This window comes from Salmo salar, chromosome 19 (genome assembly GCF_965601325.2).
Source record: "Salmo salar chromosome 19, fSalSal1, whole genome shotgun sequence".
Lineage (NCBI taxonomy): Eukaryota > Metazoa > Chordata > Actinopteri > Salmoniformes > Salmonidae > Salmo > Salmo salar.
In genome coordinates this window covers 74,021,508-74,042,385 of record NC_138309.1, presented here as the reverse complement: position 1 = coordinate 74,042,385, position 20,878 = coordinate 74,021,508, and the positions used below count along the sequence as shown (strand labels likewise).

Genomic DNA, 20,878 nt, shown 5'->3' with positions numbered 1-20,878 from the left:
GGCCGACTGTCAACTCTGACCCCGCATGCGCAGAACGTTAATGTAGCTACATAATTATTATTAATCCAGGTATTTTTATTAGTCAGGTTGATGAAATGTCACAAATATTACTGTTTTTATTATAAACCAAGTTTTGTGTTTGAAATTTTGAAACATTTCGGGATGTTTGTTGTTGAGGTATGGACTGACCTTTGACATTTTTGTTAGATTTTTAAATGTCATTTTTTCATATGTTTTAAATTATTCCATTTCTGATCATTTGTGGCGCAACTTGATATTTCATTTAAATTCATAGTATTGTTGTAAACTATCGTCATGAAAATCTCCAGTGTCCCACAGTGCAATCCATATTTTTTCCACGCAACAACTAAATTATGGGTCTACCGCCATTTTGGCTCAAATGCAAAGATATGTTCTCAAAAAAGACCACATAATTCTACTGTTTGTTTTTCTGCCCTCCGTCTATTGTGGAGCCTTCCATCTTTTCTTGATCCGAGCCTCATTTCTAATTGCTGAATAAAATGCTATGATGCTGCTCATCAGCTGTTCTGTTCTATTGTTGGTGTTTATTTAAATGTAAAGCTATAGACGAATATCGAGAGAAAGTATTGTCTTTCCCTCTATAGTCTTTGACAACGCAGTGGGATTGAGCCACAGTGGAATGAATCATTTGCAGTGGTTGTGAGTCTCGCCACAGAGTTTCTGCGCTTTGCAAAGCGCTGTGAATGAAGTCAGCTGATCATTTGCTATCGCATGATCGACACTCATATCTTCTCTAGGCAGAGGATCAAGACGGTGGACCGTTTCGTTTCTCAAGGTAGCTATCCCATTGTATTGTCATCATATCAGATTAAATGCAATGTCATTTTTGAAATGCATCAAAATGGCAGAGCAAGTTATTTTGACAGATGACCTACGCTTTAAATCGCCTACAATGTAGCCAACGATGGCTATCGATGAAACTGCATAATTAACCATGTTATTTCACTGAGTTTGATATTGTTTATCATATGAATTGAATAATTGGAAAATACATTTACATGTTTTTCTGGTCGTGGTGTTTCATTCAAATGTAGGCCTATTTGAATGAACAAAATGACAAATAACATGGATCAGCTGCCCTCAATTATTATATTGATTAAACATGTTTGCATTATTGGGTTGATTAATCTAATAAATTGCATCGCTGGCAGGGTAGCTTCTCAAATGTCGGGTGTTATTCCGCAAAAATATGTGAAAGTCGTGACTCAGCAGGTAATGTATTTGTCTTTCATTTGATCTATGGATAATTTTTTTACTAGCTACAATGTAACGCGTTGTTATTTTCTGTGACATGGACAGGGATAGACGAGTCATAGAACTAAAAGAACGGCGATACCTACAGTGCGTTGGTGTTTCATCTTTGGCACAATGCAGATAAGATATTAGGCATATTACAAATGTTATCAAATCCAGATACTCTCTGCATGTGAGATGTGATATTGTAAATCAATCATTTATTATTCCCATGCTGTCTTTATTCCGTTGGTTTGTTCCTCGTGACAGATTGGCATGTGATAATGATTCTGTTTGACTGAGGAAGAGGAGGATGAGCTGGAGATGGTGCAGAGGAGGAAGAATAATTCAATACAAATAGCATCATGGCCACACCATATCCTTACTTGGATGTTGAATTTCTCATCAGAAGTGTCTGCTCATAGGATATGACCTCTTTGGGTGAATCTCAATATTCTAATGTGGGTTCCCATCATCTCCCCTTCATCTAATGCACTTTTCTGAGAAGTGAGGATAGGTTAAAGCAATATTGTGGAATCCCACCGAGGGTTTTTCTTTCACCTGTCTAGTGCTATAGATTAGTGCAGTATCAAAGGAAGGAGATGCAACAAGGAAGGGAAAGGAAGCCTCAGGACTATTGAGAATGAGATCCACCCTTTGTGTATTCTATCTTGACAACAAAGAAATAACAGAATAGTTAAAAAGAACAGCTAGTTAAGAGGATGGTTGTCCCCAAGTGTTGATTCAGGACCAGTTTTAGTTGCAGCTCTTCGGGTCAATATTAGGACTGAGAACTTGATCCAAGACTTGCCCTTTGGGGCATAAGATCTCAGCCTGTGGGGAGTTGTTGGTAAATATGCGAATCCATTGTGACAACAAGGGATGCACTGACTGAGTGGATTAGCACTATTTTGTATCCTTTTAAAACTCAAACAGGAAGTTCAGTATGAGCTGTTGGGTTTGTAGGATTGTGCAACAATTTGGAACCACCACTCGCTCTAGTTGCATTACGAGACTGATTATGCTTAAGGAAACAATTTTATTAGGCTAAAGGTCCATTGTGTTTGATTATCATTTACTCTTACAGAACAGACATTCCTTACTACGGATTGTTTACGTTAACATTGCAGTACTCAGTAATGGGAGTGTATCCTCGATTTTAAAATGATTTCATGTGGCTGAGTCCATAGAACCTGGAAGCATGTCTAGGTTTTACACTGACTACTTCCCCTACCCCTGGTATTAATCTTTTTTCCCCTTAAAGGTTGGGACTTTAGGGAGATGAAGCTGATCCTAGATCTGTTTTAAAGGGAAACTTCTGCCTGCATCGTACAAGAGATTTTTGAGCTTTGTAGGTGGCTGCTATAAGACCAGACAAGTACACTTGTGTCAAGGGATTCAAGTTCACTCATCTAGCTTTTTATAGTCCGGACTATGAGTGTGTGAATCTGTGTGTCTTGCATAACATACGAACAACCAAGACACACGCACACTGAGTGGACTTCCCAATCTTTCCCCACACTAGGATTTTCCACTTCCTCAAATGGCCCCATATAACTTAGCCAGTCATGTGCCAGTCATGTGATGCCTCATGCATATATTCCTAGTCTCTATGCCAAAATCACAATGGAAGTGACTGAATGGTGAATTATCAGTCTTTTCTGTATCTGTGTTTTTTAGCCTGTTTTACAAGACAAGTTGGAACCTGTTGTAATCCAAAGGGAATTGAACATTCAATTTAAGATCAAGAGATGAAGAGAAGATGGCCTTACATCTGAAGAATGCATATAAATGCTTATTAAGTCTCCTGTCCACTGGCGAGGACTGGAGGTCATCCTGAGCTATTGTTGTCTGTATCCTGCAGATACAGACTAGACCTGTTGGGGGGGCTATTTCTACACAGATGACCCGTTTAGCATGGAGGAAAATACCCTATCTGTTGTAAGGACGAAAGGGTGGTAAGGACAAAAGGGCACTGAAGCAGGAACGGTGTGTGTCTATACAGAGAGTGAGTGATGGGGGTTGTTCAATCTCCATAGTATAGATGCAGGAGTATCAGGAAGCATCAGCCCCCTGTGTTAGAGCACCTGCAGTCTTCTGCCTTTATGGATGACATTAAGTCATGACAGATTGTGTGGATGAAAAAAAACAACAAAGGGAAGCATAGGCTATTATGCAGCATACAGACAGTGGGAAGAGAGCGCCGACAGGGGGGGGCGCATACAGACAGTGGGAAAGAGGGAAGCATACAGACAGTGGGAAAGAGAGAAGCATACAGACAGTGGGAAAGAGGAAGCATACAGACAGTGGGAAAGAGGGACGCATACAGACAGTGGGAAAGAGAGAAGCATACAGACAGTGGGAAAGAGAGAAGCATACAGACAGTGGGAAAGAGAGAAACATACAGACAGTGGGAAAGAGGAGCATACAGACAGTGGGAAAGAGAGACGCATACAGACAGTGGGAAAGAGAGAAGCATACAGACAGTGGGAAAGAGGGAAGCATACAGACAGTGGGAAAGAGGGACGCATACAGACAGTGGGAAAGAGGGACGCATACAGACAGTGGGAAAGAGAGAAGCATACAGACAGTGGGAAAGAGGGACGCATACAGACAGTGGGAAAGAGAGAAGCATACAGACAGTGGGAAAGAGGGACGCATACAGACAGTGGGAAAGAGGAGCATACAGACAGTGGGAAAGAGGGACGCATACAGACAGTGGGAAAGAGGGACGCATACAGACAGTGGGAAAGAGAGAAGCATACAGACAGTGGGAAAGAGGGACGCATACAGACAGTGGGAAAGAGGGACGCATACAGACAGTGGGAAAGAGGGAAGCATACAGACAGTGGGAAAGAGGGAAGCATACAGACAGTGGGAAAGAGGGAAGCATACAGACAGTGGGAAAGAGGGACGCATACAGACAGTGGGAAAGAGAAGCATACAGACAGTGGGAAAGAGAAGCATACAGACAGTGGGAAAGAGAAGCATACAGACAGTGGGAAAGAGGAAGCATACAGACAGTGGGAAAGAGGGAAGCATACAGACAGTGGGAAAGAGGAAGCATACAGACAGTGGGAAAGAGGGAAGCATACAGACAGTGGGAAAGAGGGACGCATACAGACAGTGGGAAAGAGGGAAGCATACAGACAGTGGGAAAGAGGAAGCATACAGACAGTGGGAAAGAGAAGCATACAGACAGTGGGAAAGAGGGACGCATACAGACAGTGGGAAAGAGGGACGCATACAGACAGTGGGAAAGAGGGAAGCATACAGACAGTGGGAAAGAGGGAAGCATACAGACAGTGGGAAAGAGAAGCATACAGACAGTGGGAAAGAGGGAAGCATACAGACAGTGGGAAAGAGGGACGCATACAGACAGTGGGAAAGAGAAGCATACAGACAGTGGGAAAGAGAAGCATACAGACAGTGGGAAAGAGGGAAGCATACAGACAGTGGGAAAGAGAAGCATACAGACAGTGGGAAAGAGGGAAGCATACAGACAGTGGGAAAGAGGGAAGCATACAGACAGTGGGAAAGAGAGAAGCATACAGACAGTGGGAAAGAGGAAGCATACAGACAGTGGGAAAGAGGGAAGCATACAGACAGTGGGAAAGAGGGACGCATACAGACAGTGGGAAAGAGGGACGCATACAGACAGTGGGAAAGAGGAAGCATACAGACAGTGGGAAAGAGAAGCATACAGACAGTGGGAAAGAGAAGCATACAGACAGTGGGAAAGAGAGAAGCATACAGACAGTGGGAAAGAGGGAAGCATACAGACAGTGGGAAAGAGGAAGCATACAGACAGTGGGAAAGAGGGAAGCATACAGACAGTGGGAAAGAGGGACATACAGACAGTGGGAAAGAGGGACGCATACAGACAGTGGGAAAGAGGGACGCATACAGACAGTGGGAAAGAGGGACGCATACAGACAGTGGGAAAGAGGGACGCATACAGACAGTGGGAAAGAGGGACGCATACAGACAGTGGGAAAGAGAAGCATACAGACAGTGGGAAAGAGAGACGCATACAGACAGTGGGAAAGAGGGACGCATACAGACAGTGGGAAAGAGGGACGCATACAGACAGTGGGAAAGAGGAGAACGCATACAGACAGTGGGAAAGAGAGGAAGCATACAGACAGTGGGAAAGAGGGACAGGCATACAGACAGTGGGAAAGAGGGAAGCATACAGACAGTGGGAAAGAGGGAAGCATACAGACAGTGGGAAAGAGGGACGCATACAGACAGTGGGAAAGAGGGAAGCATACAGACAGTGGGAAAGAGGGAAGCATACAGACAGTGGGAAAGAGGGAAGCATACAGACAGTGGGAAAGAGGGACGCATACAGACAGTGGGAAAGAGAGAAGCATACAGACAGTGGGAAAGAGGGACGCATACAGACAGTGGGAAAGAGGGAAGCATACAGACAGTGGGAAAGAGAGAAGCATACAGACAGTGGGAAAGAGGGACGCATACAGACAGTAGGGAAAGAGGGAAGCATACAGACAGTGGGAAAGAGGAAGCATACAGACAGTGGGAAAGAGAAGCATACAGACAGTGGGAAAGAGGGACGCATACAGACAGTGGGAAAGAGGGACGCATACAGACAGTGGGAAAGAGGGACGCATACAGACAGTGGGAAAGAGGGACGCATACAGACAGTGGGAAAGAGGGACGCATACAGACAGTGGGAAAGAGGGACGCATACAGACAGTGGGAAAGAGGAGACGCATACAGACAGTGGGAAAGAGGGAAGCATACAGACAGTGGGAAAGAGGGAAGCATACAGACAGTGGGAAAGAGGGAAGCATACAGACAGTGGGAAAGAGGGAAGCATACAGACAGTGGGAAAGAGGGAAGCATACAGACAGTGGGAAAGAGGGAAGCATACAGACAGTGGGAAAGAGGGAAGCATACAGACAGTGGGAAAGAGAAGCATAGCCTTCACATAAGGTGTAAAAGAGAGCGGGAAGTAGAGAAGAGCACAGAAATACAGTGACGCTTGTCTGGGATCTCCCCTCTAATGTTAGTGTACTGCGTCATAACCGGTGAGAATCGACCAGGGATGAAGTACAGAGGGAGGGGAGGTGTGTCCTATTTCTCTCTTCTTTTGATGCTGGTAAGTCGTGCGACTTCATGTTGGGCTGTAGTCTCTGGGATATCATCATGGTTGCAGATCGGGTAAGGGGTGATATTGCCATGGTAACAGACCGACTGGGATCTGTATGTGCAGACCAGTGTTTCCCAAAGTCTGGCGTGGGGACCCCAAGGGGTGTAGATTTAGTTTTTTGCCCTAGCACTACACAGCTGATTCAAAAAATTAAAGCTTGATGATTTGAATCAGTTATGTAGTACTAGGGCAAAAACCAAAACGTGCACCCTTTGGGAGTTTGGTAAACTCTGGTGCAGACTGTTTCTGATAGTGTGCTATATATGCAAGTCTCTCAATTGCAGCAAGCTTAATTTTAAGCCTGTGTGTGGTAGGGTATTTTTCTGTGTGTAATCATATGGTTTAGTTATGGTCCTACTCTAGTAGTGTGTATTCTTACAGGCTTAGGTTTTTGATTTCCAGGCTGGTTTTATTTAGGTGTGGAAGAGCACTGATTGGAATCATCCTCAGGATGTGTTGCACCTGTCACCTCGTTAGTCGAGGTGATTTTTAAGGATGGGTATAATTTGTTTAACGGTCCAACAGGAATCTGTTCCAAAAACTTTGTAGAGTACAAACAACGCATACAAAGGTGCATGATCAATTCACCTAGCTAATTAGCTGCCGAATAGGCATCAACTCACCACGTAGCTTATTCTTAATGTTTGTCCATAAGCTACCAGAGACATTTTTCAGAAGAACCAAGTTGGTGGGGGTTTTAGTTGCTGGTAGTGAGGAGGAAACAAAGCTTCCTGAAGCATTGAGGTTTTCCAGCCAATTGAGCCTCATGGTGGATGTGTCATAATACCCATAAAACCTAGCGGTCAAACACAGAAATGGTTCCAATTGTTTTTTTTCTCTCCATTTTATCCATTGTGGATTTTAAAAACACTTGAAATAAGGGCTGTGTTTTGATAACTGTAAATCTCTCTTGGACCATGTGACATCAGTATATTTGGTTTTATTTACACTCAGATTTGAAAATGTTGTTGGCATAAAAGTAGACATCATGCAAGACTACAAATCCCTACACGTCATCTCTAGTTGACACCTTTGCTGTCAGCTACAAGCTACCTTGCGCCAAAATGAAAGATCTATTGAACAGTTTAATTTACTGTTCCATATTTTATTTAACTAATATTTGTCTTATTTATGCACTTGGTGTTATTGTACAGAATATGATCCTAGTAACCATCATATGTATTGGTATACAGTCAAACAAAGCACTGCAACATCTTGGACATTTTCCTTTCAAGACAGAAAGTTGAATACAAATATTTTTGCAGTTGCTCTGCTGGTTGTCTGTAAGGTTGGTGATTCATTAGGCTGAAATGAAGACGATCCACGGGGAAGTATTGTTTACCTGACTTAAGAGCACAGGTAGTGAAGTAAACATTTCTTTCACCTGGCACATGTGCAAAGCCATGCAAACGCCTGTTAGTATGCGTGCATGTACTTCTGTCTTGTGCACGTGCCATTAGTCATGTGCAGACACACCTTATTTGCCACACACACAGACCTGCGTTTGAAGTCTTTTTAATACTTTCCTGTGGATATTTTCTCAAATTTCAACCAGCTGAAGGACCAACACCATGGACAATCTGCAGAGTAATTTCAAATATAATTTTATTTAACATTTGTGACAGACAAGGGCCGTTTAGGTTCGTTCTATGTAAATGTGCATGGCGAACACAATTGAAGGCACTGTCATTTTTCGGGACTAGATGGATGTATAGGGAGTTGGATGAGAAGCCCAATTGACCTTCTAATGACTGGGTCAATAGTGTCCCAGCCATGACTGTAACCCACTATGGTCTGGACTGGGATGCAGTCAACCATAAAAACACAAATCAATACACATGTATATACAGAGTGTAACCGTTTTAAAAGTAGTGCTAGCACTGTGGCATTCAGTGTTCGAAATAACCAGAAGCATTCTTCAACTGTGCCCCTTTCTTCCCAGATTAAAGTAACTGGGTGAGACTGGTTTTTTTCTCTCTTTCTATCTTCCTTAATCGCTCTCATTCACACACTCACTCCATTATTCTTTCTCTCCCGCAGATCTAGCCTGTCGGGATGGACCTGTCTAAACTGCCTAAGATCCGGGATGAGGAGAAGGAGAGCGAGTTTGGATACGTCCATGGGGTATCCGGCCCAGGTCACTACCACTCACATTTATCTGTCACTAGTACCTCTGTTTAGCCTTCAAAGGTTTTAGCTGATGAAGAGCCCCATCTATATCTGTTGTAGTAGGCTAGGCTGTTTCCACCAATATTGCTTACACTAACCTGGGGTTAAGTTTGGACTGGACATCACATCCGTCTTTCTTGCATGTGTCTGCTGTTTGCCTGCTGTGTGACCTCTGACCTGTGTTGTGCTGTAGTGGTGACTGCCACTGCCATGGCGGGAGCGGCCATGTATGAGCTGGTGAGAGTGGGCCACAGTGAGCTGGTGGGAGAGATCATCAGGCTGGAGGGAGACATGGCCACCATCCAGGTCTACGAGGAGACATGTATCCTAACGGGTTATATTGCATTGTTACTGCACTTGACTGTGGCTGTGTCCCAAAATGGCACCCTATTCCGTACATAGTGCACTACTGTAAAAGTGCTCTGTAAAAGGAGTAGGGTGTCATTTGGGATGAAATGTTTTACTGTACCTGACTGTCTATATACTCCCTTTAGCTAGGTAGGGTGTGTGTGCACACCTACTGTATCTGTACATGATCACCCATGTGTTCATTACTGAAAATATTTCTCTGGTACATACAGGGCCTTGCAAAGGTATTCATCCCCCTTGGTATTTTTCCTATTTTGTTGCATTACAACCTGTATTTTAAATTGATTTTTATTTGGATTTCATGTAATGGACATACACAAAAGAGTCCAAATTGGTGAAGTGAAATGAAAAAAAAATAACTTGTTTCTAACAAATAAAAAACAGAAAAGTGGTGTGTGCATATGTATTCACTCCCTTTGCTATGAAGCCACTAAAAAAGATCTGGTGCAACCAATTACCTTCAGAAGTCACATAATTAGTTAGATTGCACACAGGTGGACTTTAAGTGTCACATGATCTCAGTGTGTATATATATATCTCACACCTGTTCTGAAAGACCCCAGAGTCTGCGGCACCATGAAGACCAAGGAGCTCCACAAACAGGTCAGGGACAAAGTTGGGGAGAAGTACAGATCAGGGTTGGGTTATATAAAAATATCTGAAACTTTGAACATCCCACGGAGCACCATTAAATCCACTTTGCCTTGAAGAATGGGCAAAGATCCCAGTGGCTAGATGTGCCAAGCTTATAGAGACATACCCCAAGAGACTTGCAGCTGTAATTGCTGCAAAAGGTGGCTCTACAAATTATTGACTTTAGGGGAGTGAATAGTTATGCACGCTGAAGTTTTCATATTTTTTGTCTTATTTCTTGTTTGTTTCACAATAAAAAATATTTTGCATTTTCAAAGTGGTAGGCATGTTGTGTAAATCAAATGATATACCCCCCCCAAATCCATTTTAATTCCAGCTTGTAAGGCAACAAAACAGGAAAAATGCCAAGCGTGGTGAATACTTTCGCAAGCCACTGTACACGTGGGCCATGTCCAGATACCCATACTAGTGTACTACATACTTAAACTGCATACTATTTACTCATCGTTGCATACTATTTAGCACATACCGTTTATTTAAAAGTATGCAGTATGCCACGGCTGCAACGCAGTAGTGGCTCCTGATTGGCTGAGTAGGTTGGGGGGGCCGAGTGCAGATGGATTTTTCCAAATTCAACAGACATGCATTGCATTAAGTAGCCTGAAAGTATCTCATTACCAATTTAATTCATTTCTTTAATCTCTGAATATGAATGGAGTTATAAGCCTACTCAGGCTGGTTATAGGCAGACCATCACATCCAACCTATACAGTAGCCCATATAGCCCATCTATCCTATTTAAAAAGGACTGAAGACAGCAACAAAAAAATAAAGCACTGATCATTGAGAACGAGATCAGAATGACTGCTGAGGCTTGATCCATTAACACATGGTGTGTTCCTGAGCGTTGTCACAGCGGGCGTGTCTGTTGGGGACCCAGTGCTGCGGACAGGAAAGCCTCTGTCTGTGGAGCTGGGCCCAGGCATCATGGGCTCCATCTTTGATGGTATCCAGCGCCCCCTAAAGGACATCAACGACCTAACCCAGAGCATCTACATCCCCCGCGGAGTCAATATCGGAGCCCTCAACCGAGACCTGAAATGGGAGTTCTCCCCCGTCAAGAGCTTACGGGTGGGTGTGTCCTGTTACTCTATGTCAATGTTTTAATAGAAGTGTTGCGTGGTTTACTATGTGTGCTACATTATACACAGTTTGAAGTGACCCTAGAGCAGGGTTTCCCAAACTTAGTCCTGGGGTCCACCTGGGTTCACGTTTTGGTTTTTATCCGAGCACTACACAGCTGATTCAAATAACCAACTCATCATCAAGCTTAGATTATTTAAATCCACTGTGTAGTGCTAGGACAAAAACCAAAACGTGCAGCCACGTGGGTCCCCCTGACCCGAGTTTGGGGAAACCCTGCCTTAGAGCACATACTGAACTGAACAACATAAACGTTGAATTGTTCAGCATTAACCCCTCATCACCGCCCTCTCTTTCTTAGGTGGGCAGTCACATCACAGGGGGTGATATCTACGGGATGGTGTTTGAGAACTCCCTTATCAAGCACAAGATCATGCTGCCCCCGAGGAACAGAGGAACCGTCACCTATGTGGCTCCCCCTGGAAACTATGATGTCTCGGTTAGTCCCACCTCCCTAGTCTCAATCCATAGAAATACATGTGTGGAAATTGATGTATTTGGACTGAGGGTTTGGTGTGTGTTTCAGGACGTGGTGTTGGAGCTGGAGTTTGAGGGTATGAAGGAGAAGTTCACCATGGTCCAGGTCTGGCCGGTGCGACAGATTCGCCCGGTTACAGAGAAGTTACCGGCCAATCACCCACTGCTGACCGGACAGAGAGTACTGGACGCCCTCTTCCCGTGAGTCCCCTCTCTCTTACCCCAACTTTACCTCTTTTTTTCTGTCACCTTTCTCCATCACTGCTTCTGGGAAACTCTCACCACTCACCACTCTCCCTCTCCACCTTTTCCTCTTTCTCCATTTCTGCTTCAAGGACAATATCAGAATACCCTTTATTATCTGTCTTTGCTATTCTGCTTCAAGGACAATATCAGAATACCCTTTATTATCTGTCTTTGCTATTCTGCTTCAAGGAAAAACTCAATTACTACTTCTTATCTGTTTCTGCCAATATACTCAACCACTGCTTCCATCTCCCAGTCCCTGGTCTGTTCTGCTTGTGTCTACCTGTCTGTCTCTGTGTCCAGGTGTGTCCAGGGAGGAACCACAGCCATCCCCGGAGCCTTTGGCTGTGGTAAAACGGTCATCTCCCAGTCCCTGTCCAAGTACTCCAACAGTGACGTCATCGTCTACGTAGGCTGCGGGGAGCGCGGGAACGAGATGTCAGAAGTATTGCGAGATTTCCCCGAGGTTGGTGGTGTTATGTTATTGGATTATCATGATCATCACTATTACCCTTAGCCTGTTTCCAATTGGAGGTAAGGATGATTGACAGTGTGTCTGTCCAATAGCTGACCATGGAGGTGGATGGGAAGACTGAGAGCATCATGAAGAGAACAGCGCTGGTGGCCAACACCTCCAACATGCCTGTGGCTGCAAGGGAGGCCTCCATCTACACAGGTAAGAACCCATCACAGGGCCCAGAACACAACACGGCACACCTCCCAGCCAATAGCAGGCCTGAGACCACAACATGGAGCACACCCCCTAACCAATCACCTACTTATCTGCTGTGTGTACCTGTAGGGATCACGCTGTCTGAGTACTTCAGGGACATGGGCTACAACGTGAGCATGATGGCTGACTCCACCTCTCGATGGGCCGAGGCTCTCAGGGAGATCTCTGGTCGACTGGCTGAGATGCCCGCTGGTGAGTGGCTGCTGATAACACCCAAAATACAAAATAGTTACCTTTTTTTTAAGCAATGTAAAGGACAACTTCTAAGGCTAGTGGGGTGAACTAGATCTAAATCAGCTGGTCATAAAGTAAACACATTTTGTGTATGTCCACAGACAGTGGTTATCCTGCCTACTTGGGTGCCCGTCTGGCGTCATTCTACGAGCGTGCTGGCAGGGTGAAGTGTCTGGGCAACCCAGAGAGAGAGGGCAGTGTCAGCATCGTGGGGGCGTGAGTACAGTTAACCTGCCAACACAATCTAGCCACGCTGGAATAGACAGAAGTGGAGTGCTTCTTCTAATGCTATAACAACATGTTACTGTTATTCTGTCCCCCTTTCCTCAGTGTGTCTCCCCCTGGTGGTGACTTCTCTGATCCTGTGACATCGGCTACCCTGGGTATCGTGCAGGTATGAATACAGCCTGTTTCTATCTGGCTCTGATAGACCACACTCATACATATGGAGAAAAGCAATAAAGATCAGCTTTAGGGATTATCAATAATCAATCCTTATCTTCATCCTCTTTTTCTCTACCTCTACCTGCCTCCTTCATCGTTTCTCCCGCTCTCTCTCTCTCTCTCCACCCCCTCACTCTTTCCCTCCCCCTCTCTTTCCCTCTCCCCCCCCTCTCTCTCAGGTGTTCTGGGGTCTGGATAAGAAGCTGGCCCAGAGGAAGCACTTCCCGTCAGTCAACTGGCTGATCAGCTACAGTAAGTACACGCGGGCGCTGGACGAGTACTACGACAAGCACTTCCCTGAGTTCGTCCCGCTGCGCACCAAGGCTAAGGAGATTCTGCAAGAGGAGGAGGACCTGGCTGAGATCGTACAGCTGGTCGGCAAGGTGAGGGGGAACGAAGGGGAGGGTGAAGAAAGAGAAGGCAGAGATAACCAATGGCCGCCAGTCCACCCATTATGCCATCATTGTTCTATTCATTCTTATTTCTATGGGGATAACATTGTGCTCTCTTTAGTTGTAAAGTCTTTTATCTCTGAGTAGATGAAAGAAACATGGCGAATGCTTAAGAATTTCCAGTTGCCCAGCGTTTTGAGATCTGTGTAATTTGAAGGGAGGATGGAACTTAATATTGTCCTTGTTGTCTTGGTGACAGGCCTCGCTGGCCGAAACTGATAAGATCACCCTGGAGGTGGCCAAGCTCCTCAAGGATGACTTCCTGCAACAGAACGGTTACACCCCCTATGACAGGTAACACACAGTGTCACTGTCTGACCTACTCAAATATTTCCAGCAAATACCGAAAGACTACAACTGTAACTCTCTGCCCTCTAAACTCCCTGCAGGTTCTGTCCCTTCTATAAGACTGTTGGCATCCTGTCCAACATAATAGCCTTCTATGACATGGCGCGGCACGCAGTGGAGACCACGGCTCAGAGCGACAACAAGATCACCTGGTCCATGATCAGAGAACACCTGGGAGAGGTCCTCTACAGACTCAGCTCCATGAAGTTCAAGGTACAGCAGCAGTCTGACTGTTTCTCCATCTTTGTGTGTGTTCTTTGTCTTTCTTTCTACTTGTTTTATCTTCTCTCCTTGTACATGTCTGTTTTTCCCTGGATCTGTCTGTGTCATTCTATGTAGTCTCCATCTGAGTGTTTCTTTTGCTGTTTGTCTGTATTATGGTCTCTTTGTGGTGTTGTCTTTGTTTCTCAGCCTCTGTTACTTTGTATGTCTAGTCTGTTATAGGACCCAGCCTCTGTTACTCTGTATGTCTGGCCTGTTATAGGACCCAGCCTCTGTTACTCTGTATGTCTGGCCTGTTATAGGACCCAGCCTCTGTTACTCTGTATGTCTGGCCTGTTATAGGACCCAGCCTCTGTTACTCTGTATGTCTAGTCTGTTATAGGACCCAGCCTCTGTTACTCTGTATGTCTAGTCTGTTATAGGACCCAGCCTCTGTTACTCTGTATGTCTAGTCTGTTATAGGACCCAGCCTCTGTGTTACTCTGTATGTCTGGCCTGTTATAGGACCCAGCCTCTGTTACTCTGTATGTCTGGCCTGTTATAGGACCCAGCCTCTGTTACTCTGTATGTCTGGCCTGTTATAGGACCCAGCCTCTGTTACTCTGTATGTCTGGCCTGTTATAGGACCCAGCCTCTGTTACTCTGTATGTCTGGCCTGTTATAGGACCCAGCCTCTGTTACTCTGTATGTCTGGCCTGTTATAGGACCCAGCCTCTGTTACTCTGTATGTCTGGCCTGTTATAGGACCCAGCCTCTGTTACTCTGTATGTCTGGCCTGTTATAGGACCCAGCCTCTGTTACTCTGTATGTCTAGTCTGTTATAGGACCCAGCCTCTGTTACTCTGTATGTCTGGCCTGTTATAGGACCCAGCCTCTGTTACTCTGTATGTCTGGCCTGTTATAGGACCCAGCCTCTGTTACTCTGTATGTCTGGCCTGTTATAGGACCCAGCCTCTGTTACTCTGTATGTCTGGCCTGTTATAGGACCCAGCCTCTGTTACTCTGTATGTCTGGCCTGTTATAGGACCCAGCCTCTGTTACTCTGTATGTCTAGTCTGTTATAGGACCCAGCCTCTGTTACTCTGTATGTCTGGCCTGTTATAGGACCCAGCCTCTGTTACTCTGTATGTCTAGTCTGTTATAGGACCCAGCCTCTGTTACTCTGTATGTCTGGCCTGTTATAGGACCCAGCCTCTGTTACTCTGTATGTCTGGCCTGTTATAGGACCCAGCTTCTGTTACTCTGTATGTCTGGCCTGTTATAGGACCCAGCCTCTGTTACTCTGTATGTCTGGCCTGTTATAGGACCCAGCCTCTGTTACTCTGTATGTCTGGCCTGTTATAGGACCCAGCCTCTGTTACTCTGTATGTCTGGCCTGTTATAGGACCCAGCCTCTGTTACTCTGTATGTCTGGCCTGTTATAGGACCCAGCCTCTGTTACTCTGTATGTCTGGCCTGTTATAGGACCCAGCCTCTGTTACTCTATACACAACCGGTCAAAAGTTTAGAACACCTACTCTTTCAAGGGTTTTCTTTATTTTTACTATTTTCTAATAATAGTGAAGACGTCAAAACGATGAAATAACACATATGGAATCATATAAACTCAGGGAAAAAAAGAAAGGTCCTCTCACTGTCAACTGTGTTTATTTTCAGCAAACTTAACATGTGTAAACATAACAAGATTCAACAACTGAGACATAAACTGAACAATTTCCACAGACATGTGACTAACAGAAATTGAATAATGTGTCCCTGAATAAAGGGGGGGGGGGGTCAAAATCAAAAGTAACAGTCAGTATCTGGTGTGGCCACCAGCTGCATTAAGTACTGCAATGCATCTCCTCCTCATGGATTGCACCAGATTTGCCAGTTCTTGCTGTGAAATGTTACCCCACTCTTCCACCAAGGCACCTGCAAGTTCCCGGACATTTCTGGGGGGAATGGCCCTATCCCTCACCCTCCGATCCAACAGGTCCCAGACGTGCTCAATGGGATTGAGATCCGGGCTCTTCGCTGGCCATGGCAGAACACTGTCCTGCAGGAAATCACGCACAGAACGAGCAGTATGGATGGTGGCATTGTCATGCTGTAGGGTCATGTCAGGATGAGCCTGCAGGAAGGGTACCACATGAGGGAGGAGGATGTCTTCCCTGTAACGCATAGCGTTGAGATTTCCTGCAATGACAACAAGCTCAGTCCGATGATGCTGTGACACACCGCCCCAGACCATGACGGACCCTCCATCTCCAAATCAATCCCGCTCCAGAGTACAGGCCTCGGTGTAACGCTCATTCCTTCAATGATAAATGCGAATCCGACCATCACCACTGGTGAGACAAAACCGCGACTCGTCAGTGAAGAGCACTTTTTGCCAGTCCTGTCTGGTCCAGCGACGGTGGGTTTGTGCCCATAGGCAACGTAGTTGCCGGTGATGTCTGGTGAGGACCTGCCTTACAACAGGCCTACAAGCCCTCAGTCCAGCCTCTCACAGCCTATTGCGAACAGTCTGAGCACTGATGGAGGGATTGTGCGTTCCTGGTGTAACTCGGGCAGTTGTTGTTGCCATCCTGTACCTGTCCCGCAGGTATGATGTTCGGATGTACTGATCCTGTGCATGTGTTGTTACACGTAGTCTGCCACTGCGAGGACAATCAGCTGTCCATCCTGTCTCCCTGTAGCGCTGTCTTATGCGTCTCACAGTACGTACATTGCAATTTACTGCCCTGGCCACGTCTGCAGTCCTCATTCCTCCATGCAGCAATCCTAAGGCACGTTCACGCAGATGAGCAGGGACCCTGGGCATCTTTTTTTGGGTATTTTTCAGAGTCAGTAGAAAGGCCTCTTTAGTGTCCTAAGTTTTCATAACTGTGACCTTAATTGCCTATCGTCTGTAAGCTGTTAGTGTCTTAACGACCGTACCACAGGTGCATGTTCATTAATTGTTTATGGTTCATTGAACAAGCATGGGAAACAGTGTTTAAATCCTTTACAATGAAGATCTGTGAAGTTATTTGGATTTTTACGAATTATCTTTGAAAGACAGGGTCCTGAAAAAGGGACGTTTCTTTTTTTGCTGAGTTAGGTAAGCAAGAAAGTGTTAAACAAATCAAAATATATTTTATATTTGAGATTCTTCAAATAGCCACCCTTTGCCTTGATGACAGCTTTGCACACTCTTGGCATTCTCTCAACCAGCTTCATGAGGTAGTCACCTGGAATGCATTTCAATTAACAGGTGTGCCTTGTTAAAAGTTAATTTGTGGAATTTATTTCCTTAATGCGTTTGATCCAATCAGTTGTGTTGTGACAAGGTAGGGAGGGTATACAGAAGAATCTATCCTACCCTGCCTTTCTAAAGTCGAGAGCCAAGTTAACAAACAGATCACCGACCATTTCAAATCCCACTGTGCTTGTTCTTAACTGGCCTACCTGGTTAAATAAAGATGAAATAAAATAAAAATGGCCCTATTTGGTAAAAGACCACCTCCATATTATGGCAAGAACAGCTCAAATAAGCAAAGACAAATGACAGTCCATCATTACTTTAAGACATGAAGGCCAGTCAATACGGAACATTTGAAGAACTATGAAAGTTTCTTCAAGTGCAGTCACAAAAACCATCAAGCACTATGATGAAACTGGCTCTCATGAGAACCGTCACAGGAAAGGAAGACCCAGAGTTACCTCTGCTGCAGAGGATAAGTTCATTAGTTACCAGCCTCAGAAATTGCATCCCAAATAAATGCTTCACAGTTCAAGTAATAGACACATCTCAACATCAACTGTTCAAAGACTGGGTGAATCAGGCCTTTGTGGTCAAATTTCTGTAAAGAAACCCTACTAAAGGACACCAATAAGAAGAAGAGACTTGCTTGGGTCAAGAAACATGAGCAATGGACATTAGACCAGTGGAAATTTGTCCTTTTGGTCTGGAGTCCAAATTGGACATTTTTGGTTCCAACCGCCATGTCTTTGTGAGACGTGGTGTGGGTGAACGGATGATCTCCACATGTATATTTCCCACCGTAAAGCATGGAGGAGGAGGTGTTATGGTGTGGGGGTGCTTTGTTGGTGACACTGTCAGTGATTTATTTAGAATTCAAGGCACACTTAACCAGCATGGCTACCACAGCATTCTGCAGCGATACACCATCCCATCTGGTTTGCACTTAGTGGAACTATAATTTGTTTTTCCAACAAGACAATGACCCAACACACCTCCAGGCTGTGTAAGGGCTATTTTACCAAGAAGGATAGTGATGGAGTGCTGCATCAGATGACCTGGCCTCGACAACAAACCCGACCTCAACCAAATTGAGATGGCTTGGGATTAGTCGGACCACAGAGTGAAGGAAAAGCAGCCAACTAGTGCTCAGCATATGTGGAAAATCCTTCAAGACTGTTAGAAAAGCAATCCAGTTGAAGCTGGTTGAGAGAATGCCAAGAGTGTGCAAAGCTGTCATCAAGGCAAAGGGTGGCTATTTGAAGAATCTCAAATATAAAATATATTTTGATTTGTTTAACACTTTTTTTGGTTACTACATGATTCCATATGTTATTTCATAGTTTTGATGTCTTCATTATTATTCTACAATGTAGAAAATAGTAAAAATAAAGAAAAACCATTGAATGAGTAGGTGTTCTAAAACTTTTTAGCCTCTGTGTTACTGTTCCTGGTCTGTTATAGAACCCAGCCTCTGTGTTACTCTGTTCCTGGTCTGTTATAGAACCCTGCCTCTGTGTTACTCTGTTCCTGGTCTGTTATAGAACCCAGCCTCTGTGTTACTCTGTTCCGGGTCTGTTATAGAACCCTGCCTCTGTATTACTCTGTTCCTGGTCTGTTATAGAACCCAGCCTCTGTGTTACTCTGTTCCTGGTCTGTTATAGAACCCAGCCTCTGTGTTACTCTGTTCCTGGTCTGTTATAGAACCCTGTTTCTGGTCTGTTATAGAACCCTGCCTCTGTGTTACTCTGTTCCTGGTCTGTTATAGAACCCAGCCTCTGTATTACTCTGTTCCTGGTCTGTTATAGAACCCAGGCTCTGTGTTACTCTGTTCCTGGTCTGTTATAGAACCCAGCCTCTGTGTTACTCTGTTCCTGGTCTGTTATAGAACCCAGCCTCTGTGTTACTATGTTCCTGGTCTGTTATAGAACCCTGTTTCTGGTCTGTTATAGAACCTTGCCTCTGTGTTACTCTGTTCCTGGTCTGTTATAGAACCCAGCCTCTGTGTTACTCTGTTCCTGGTCTGTTATAGAACCCTGTTTCTGGTCTGTTATAGAACCTTGCCTCTGTGTTACTCTGTTCCTGGTCTGTTATAGAACCCAGCCTCTGTATTACTCTGTTCCTGGTCTGTTATAGAACCCAGCCTCTGTGTTACTCTGTTCCGGGTCTGTTATAGAACCCAGCCTCTGTGTTACTCTGTTCCTGGTCTGTTATAGAACCCAGCCTCTGTGTTACTCTGTTCCTGGTCTGTTATAGAACCCAGCCTCTGTGTTACTCTGTTCCTGGTCTGTTATAGAACCCAGCCTCTGTGTTACTCTGTTTCTGGTCTGTTATAGGACCCAGTGAAGGAGGGAGAGACCAAGATCAAGGCTGACTACGCCCAGCTGCTGGAGGACATGCAGAACTCCTTCCGCAGCCTGGAGGACTGAGCCCCCCCCCCCCCCGACCCCTCATCCCAGGGGCAGTGCATGTCTGTCACTCCCCCCCTTCTCTCTGCAGATACCTCCACTGCAGCCTCACATTCCATTTCCTTGTGTTTACACCCAACGTGTGTCTGTGTATGGGCAAAAACAGAAGGGAATGTACTGTGTTCTTGTATTATGTTGCCTCCGTGTCTTTGCCCCAGCATGGTCAAAGATCTGCCCCATTACCTTCATGTGTGTATGTTTACATGTCTTTGTGTGTGTGTGAGACATTTCATCTCACTCTTAACCCCTGCACTGCCCATCCCTCCCCGTTTGTTTTGCACATGGTCTCTGGCCCTAGCTGTGCACCTGACGATGTCAGTTGATGTAATTATAGTTCAACACCCCCTCTATCTGTACAGAAGATTAACATGAAATACTTAAGCAGAGTGACTATTTATTGCAGGTGTGTGATGTGGACATCGCCTGGGCTGTTATTTTTGTTGTTTTTATGATAGTGATTTACGTGGTGTAGTCTTGTACGTGTGTAAGAGGTGGGCTCTCTTGTCCTCTCCTTTCCACTGCTCATCCAGGCTGTATCACAACCGGCCGTGATTGGGAGTTGCATAGGGCGGCGCACAATTGGCAGCAGCGTCGTCCGGGTTTGGCCGGTGTAGGCCGTCATTGTAAATAAGAATTTGTTCTTAACTGACTTGCCTAGTTAAATAAAAAATAGGACAGGTGTTTGAGTCCCAAAGAATAAAATGTGTAAAACGAAATAAAGCAACAAAACAAAATGGTGAATGTCGTGACTGTGTGATTCAATAGATGTCAGTCTTCTCTGCATGTTCTGTACGTGTAATCAAGAGATTGCTACTAGTGTATAAGTTGATCGTTTGTGTGTGTACCGTACCAACAATAGTAGTAGTGAACACAGAGGTCACAGATGCAGTCATGTATGTTAGTGTAAGAGTGACAGTAAATTATGTGTCTGGTGCTGCTGGTTAAACTAGTATTGCTACATGCATTCCCCTCGACTACTTTTAGTGACTGAAATAATTTTGTACTGTACATACAGTTGAAGTCGGAAGTTTACATAGACCTTAGACAAATACATTTAAACTCAGTTTTTCACAATTCATGGAATTTAGTCCTAGTAAAAATTCCCTGTTAGGATCACCACTTTATTTTAAGAATGTGAAATGTCAGGATAACAGTAGAGAGAATGATTTATTTCAGCTTTTATTAATTTATTTGTATTTATTTCTTTCATCACATTCCCAAATAATCCATTAGTATTTGGTA

General features: G+C 44.7%; 1 protein-coding gene and 1 pseudogene across 2 annotated transcripts; one reads left to right on the top strand and one right to left on the bottom strand.

The window, feature by feature from the left end:
- The first annotated feature begins 550 nt into the window (after positions 1-550).
- Positions 551-20,377, top strand: atp6v1ab (ATPase H+ transporting V1 subunit Ab). 2 transcript variants are annotated; one of them, XM_082965955.1, is made up of 16 exons: positions 551-817; positions 2,956-3,283; positions 8,492-8,588; positions 8,814-8,942; positions 10,500-10,714; positions 11,088-11,225; positions 11,313-11,464; positions 11,813-11,975; positions 12,077-12,185; positions 12,312-12,434; positions 12,578-12,692; positions 12,807-12,870; positions 13,100-13,303; positions 13,572-13,666; positions 13,762-13,933; positions 19,505-20,377. In XM_082965955.1, the coding sequence occupies exons 3-16, from the start codon at positions 8,507-8,509 to the stop codon at positions 19,595-19,597; spliced, it is 1,854 nt and encodes a 617-aa protein (XP_082822081.1). In that variant the 5' UTR covers positions 551-817; positions 2,956-3,283; positions 8,492-8,506; the 3' UTR covers positions 19,598-20,377. The 2 variants fall into 2 exon arrangements, with proteins under 2 accessions (XP_082822081.1, XP_014014829.1); XM_014159354.3 differs by lacking the exon at positions 2,956-3,283 and having other exon boundaries at positions 555-817.
- LOC145862330 (uncharacterized) lies at positions 16,022-16,748 on the bottom strand (annotated as a pseudogene).
- Positions 20,378-20,878: the final 501 nt, after the last annotated feature.